This window comes from Carlito syrichta, unplaced genomic scaffold (genome assembly GCF_000164805.1).
Source record: "Carlito syrichta isolate Samal-C Ts95f unplaced genomic scaffold, Tarsius_syrichta-2.0.1 Scaffold307214, whole genome shotgun sequence".
NCBI classification, from domain to species: Eukaryota; Metazoa; Chordata; class Mammalia; order Primates; family Tarsiidae; genus Carlito; species Carlito syrichta.
Window position 1 is genome coordinate 624,296 of NW_007251310.1, and position 5,498 is coordinate 629,793.

General features: G+C 41.7%; 1 protein-coding gene across 3 annotated transcripts in view; it reads left to right on the plus strand.

Annotated features, from left to right (window-relative positions):
* TMED10 (transmembrane p24 trafficking protein 10) overlaps positions 1–5,498 on the plus strand; it is a 38,443-nt gene extending 32,945 nt beyond the window's left edge. For 2 of the 3 annotated variants that reach the window (XM_008064157.2, XM_021715599.1), the window contains exons 4-5: positions 4,228–4,354; positions 4,732–5,498. In XM_008064157.2, the coding sequence (XP_008062348.1) occupies positions 4,228–4,354; positions 4,732–4,853 (249 nt within the window). In that variant the 3' untranslated portion in view covers positions 4,854–5,498. The remainder of the gene's footprint in view (positions 1–4,227; positions 4,355–4,731) is intronic. The other variant, XM_021715600.1, reaches the window with a different exon arrangement.

Below are 5,498 nucleotides of genomic sequence, written 5' to 3' on the forward strand. Positions count from 1 at the left end.
CACCTCAGCCTCCCAAAGGCGCGGGATTACAGGCTGAGCCACCGAGCCCGGCTGGTTTAAAATATTTTTTTAAAACAAAACAAAAAACTCTGTACATTTGTTTTAGACATATCATAAAATTAATTCATTAATGCTTATCATTAATTCTTGTTTTTCTGGCAGTGAGTTTTTTACCACTGACTTCATAACTTCATTTGTGCTGATGGCTTCTGTCTCCTCCTTCCCCATGTATCAATTACTGTTCTCTTGGGTCTTCTTGATTTAGTTTTCAGTTTTTGATTCAGTATAACAGTTTCCTTCTACAACCAAATATTTTTAGAATTAAGAATTTCCTCCTTTATCTCCCTTCTGCCTTTTTTTCCCTGCAAATAATTTTTTTCTTTTTTTAAATTGATAACAATTTATCATAGTTCTGGAGGCTAGGAATTCCAAGATCAGGGTGCCAGCATGCTCCGGTTCTGGGTGGGGTAGAGCTCTCTTCTGGGTTGCAGACTGTCATCTTCTCACTGTATTTTCTCAGGGTGGAAGGCAGAATTACTTCCTTGAATAGCATTTAATTGTTAAGTCACTTAGGTTTTAGTTGTTTGGATAGGTTTTTGCTCCTTGATTTTCTCCAAATATTATTTTGATTTCAAAGTTTAGACTAAACGGAGAACTGTATCCATGACTTGTTATTTACCATTGAGTATCCATGGGGTGTTAGATGGTTTAAATAGCAAGTTAGTTTTCAGTATTGTTTTAGACTCTGGGAGTTTAAGTTTTCTAGAGTAAGTTTTCTAGATTAATTTCTTTTTTTTTTGAGTTGAAGTCTCACTCTGTCGCCCAGCCTCGACCTGCTGGGCTCCGGCGATCCTTCTGCCTCAGCCTTCCGAGTAGCCGGAATTACAGGCGCGCGCTACCACGCCCAGCTAATTTTTTGATTTATTGTAGAGGTGAGGTCTCGCCTGCCCAGGCTGGTCTCGAACCCGCGGGCTCAGGCAGTCCACTCACCTCAGCCTCCCAAAGGCGCGGGATTACAGGCTGAGCCACCGAGCCCGACCGCAAAGGTGGTTTTTAAGAAATGAGATCTTCATGCCATTTAATGAAAGTCTGAAAATAGCTGGGCTTTGCAGCTCAGCCTGCAATCCCAGCACTTTGGGAGGCAGAGGTGAGTGGATTGCCTGAGCCCGCCAGTTTGAGACCAACCCGGGCAACTTGGTGAAACCTCATCTCTACAATAAAATAATAAACAGCCAGGCATGGTAGTGCATGTCTGTAGTTCTGGACTACTCGGAAGACTGAGGTGGAAGCATCGTTGGAGCCCAGAAGGTTGATGCTGGGGTGGCCGTGAGCGTGCATGCCACTGCACTCCAGCCTAGGCAAAGGAGTAAGACTCCAACTCAAAAAAAAAAGTCTGAAAAGTTTCCTGAATGAAAGATGGGATTCAATAGAGATGTGGTTGCAGAAATAAAATCACCTTAGAAGATAAGACTTCCTACCTACTTGGACTATTTTGTTATCAAGAGAGGTATAGAGCCTGAAGTAGAAAAGACTTGGTGTTGAATCCAGTAAACAGTGCAGAATACTAGCAGTGTGGAGTGCTGTCTGCAGTAAGAAGAATGAGATAAATCTATAAGCACTGGCATTTTTGGAAAGATCTCATTAAATAGAAAAATGCCATAGAACTATGTATACAGTAGGATCCCAATTTATAAGGGTTTTTTTGTTTGTTTGTTTTGTTTTTTGAGTCGGAGTCTCACTCTGTTTCCCAGGCTCAAGTGCAGTGGCATGCTCACGGCCACTGCAGCCTTGACCTGCTGGGCTCAGGTGATCCTTCCGACTCAGCCTTTCAAGTAGCTGGAACTACAGGCAGGCACCACCATGCCCAGCTCATATTTTTTGATCTATTATAGAGATAAGGTGTCGCCAAGTTGCCCAGGCTGGTCTTGAACCTGTGGGCTCTCTCACCTTGGCCTCCCAAAGTGCTAGGATTATGGGTGTGAGCCACCTCACCCGGCCTAGAAGTAATTTTTAAAAATATTTTCAACTGGCAGAGGCATAGCCATAGTTCTACTTCCAGTCTCTTATGCAAATTTCTATTTAGAGAGCCTTCAATAATTTATCTCTAAGAAGTATCATACCATTTCCTTTATACTATCTCATTCAGGAAGCTTTGTAGGGGGAAGTATATAGCAGGAGGGAAAATGTTAAACAGACTAAGGTTCAGCTTATTATCTATCTTGTATTTTTGTTTTCTTTTTTGAGTCAGGGTGTCACTCTGTCACCCAAGCTGGAGTGCAGTGGCACAATCACAGCTCACTGCAGCCTAGAACTCCTAGGCTCAACCAACCCTCCCACCTCAGCCTCCCGAGTAACTGGGACTATAGGTGCACACCACCATGCCTGGCTAATTTTATTTTATTTTTTTAGAGACGAGTTCTAACTATGTTACCAAGGCTGATCTTGAACTCCTGGGCTCAAGCAGTCCTCCTACCTAGGCCTCCCAAAGTGCTGGGATTATAGGCATGAGCTACCAGCCCAGCCTCTTTTGTATTATTCTTGGGAAATTTTGGTTGTTGTTGCTATGAAGCCCTATATAAGACCAGTCAACAGATTCTAGGTTAATGGCAAAACCTGACATTTGGGCATTCAGCTGGGAAAGTTAGCTCAATGCATTAACTGTTGGTTAAATCTTATACCCAGAAGCTGTTCTGCAGCTGCCATTCACACCATTAACTCTAGCCAGCAGTTTACTACTGCAAGAAAAGATGCATTTGGTGAAAGAAAATGTGGACGTATCATCACAAATCCATCACCACATTTTTACGTACCTTAAACATAAATTCAGTTTTTATATCCCTAACTTAATAGCAGCTTCTTACTTTTATTTTATTTCATTTTTTATTTTTTTGAATTGGAGTCTTACTCTGTCACCCAGAGTGGAGTGCAGTGGCACACTCACAGCCACCGCAGCCTTGACCTGCTGTGCTCAGGCAATCCTTCTACCTCAGCCTTCCAAGTAGCTGGAACTATAGGCACGCGCTACTACACCTGGCTTATTTTTTGATTTATTGTAGAGATGAGGTCTCACCAAGTTGCCCAGACTGATCTCAAACCTCTGAGCTCAGGCATTCTTCTTGCCTCAGCTTCCCAAAGTGCTGGGATTACAGGTTTGAGCCACCACACCCAGCCTTGCTTATTTTAAATAATTTTGGCTTATTTTTCCATGCGTCCAGTGAAGAATATAGATAAGCAAGGAAAACACAAGCGTTACCCTTAAGCTCTTCCCATTCATCCCATGGTAACTGCTGTCAACGTTTAACAGAGACAAAGAATAAGCCTGGTGAGTTGAACAAAGAGAAGGACACGCAGGGAGTTCTCTAGAGAGTACATGACACATAGGAAATGAAGAAGCAGGTGGAGAAGTGTTATCCAGGAGTCCCTGGGTGGGAGAGCAATCGGTGTATAAGTGTTTTCCAATCTGGAAGTCTCTGGGGGTTCATTTCATTTTGAAGCAAATCATAACCTAAGATTGATAAGATAAAACAGAATCATGAAATCCTTGCTTGTGTGATACATGCCTCTCATTAGATCCTCTTAGTGGTTTCACAGTGGTTAGGTTGAGAACAGAAGACAGTTAATGTCTTTTACTCAAACCCTTCATTCCTCATCATACAGCAAGATCCTTGATTTCTTTTGATAACTGTGTCATTCTAAAAAAAAAACACCAACACACTTTTTGGAGAAGTCTAGGATTCATCTCAGCTCTGAGCTGATACAAACTTTGCAGTTACTGTGAGGTTTATATGAGCAAACCAGAGTCCTCTAATTGTATATTTTGACTTATTATCTTAATGCTATTATGATAAATGCTCTCATTTCTGTGTCCTGTTAGGAATTCAGCAGTATTTCTTCTAAATCACTTTTGACCTAGTATGACTCACACTTACTATATTAATAATATTATTTCTTAGGCGTGAGTGGAAGAGCAAAGTAAAGTGCTTTATGAAACTCAGACGTCTTGGGAAAATAGTATATCTTACTTAGCAGCCCTGTATTATAGCACTTTTAAAGAGTTTTCAAATAGTTTTTGGGAAAAGGAAGAAGCCCAAATTGTTAAATACGTTGGAATGATTGACAGGAGAGAATTAAATCTGGTGCAACTTTAAAAAAGAATCCTCTCTTGCCTTGTGTTCTTGGCCGGAGCAGTTTTTTAGGGAATGGCTTTCTAATTCCTTTCTTTTCCAGATTGCAAAAGTCGAGAAGCTCAAACCATTGGAGGTGGAGCTGCGCCGCCTAGAAGACCTTTCAGAGTCAATTGTGAATGATTTTGCCTACATGAAGAAGAGAGAGGAGGAAATGCGCGATACCAACGGTGAGAGGAAGGCAGCTCTTACTTCTCAGAGAGACCCGTCCCCAAACTTTAAATTCCATTGTACATTAAGCAGTGTTGCCAAAGGGGGCTGTGGGGAAGGAAAGTTGCTTCACTGTTGATACTGCTAAAGGTAAATGAGCCTTGTGAGACTTCCAGAATAGAAACTTCCATGATGAGCAGTTGACTATCTCCTTGGTTAGCTTCTACCAAATCGATGGCACCAAACTTCATATTTTTAGCATTTATATATAGGATACTGAGCTTTTTAATGAGTTATCGGAAATTTTGTTAGACCTAGGGAAAGAGTGAAGGGCATTAATGTTTAGCCAGCTGAGGAGGCTTACTTCATTTTATTTACAGTGCTTTTGGTTTTTTAGAGTCAACAAACACCCGGGTCCTATACTTCAGCATCTTTTCAATGTTCTGCCTCATCGGACTAGCCACCTGGCAGGTCTTCTACTTGCGTCGCTTCTTCAAGGCCAAGAAGTTGATTGAGTAATAAGAGAGGTGCGCTTTCCTCCCACCTTGTATCTCAGCCAGCAGGACATCGCTGGGACATGCCTGGCCTAAGGCATCCTGCCAACAGCACCATCAAGGCACATTGGAGCTTTCTTGCCAGAACTGATCTCTTTTGGTGTGGGAGGACAAGGGGTACCACCTACAGCCAACAAGTCAAAGAGGGACTTCTTTTTAACTTCGTAGGATTTGGACTGGTTTTGCAACAACAGGGACTATTATTAGAGTCACCTATGACAAAAAATAACAGGGGTTACCTAGGTAATGCCAGAGCCAACATTTGTACTGGTTTCCTCATATGATCTGTTAGAACCATACTTCTTTCCTTCTCCCATTTGCTCCCCAGCTTGGGTTTCTGCTCCATTTCTTTTTCCAAGAGTTGTGCGACCATGTTGAGCTGGTTTTATTCTGATTGTCCTCTTTGGGTTTCCTTGTGAAAACACTCTTCACCTTCTCTTGGCCTTTAGTTGAAATGTTTACCTAGCTTCTGGTGATGTCTTTTTATAATTTTATGTCTCTTAGAAGGGTGATGGATGTGATGCCTCATAAAAGGGAGCTTTGACCTGTATATAACGCCTAAAGAAAATTTCATTTTAAACAATTAAAATATTTGTGCTCAACTGTTGAA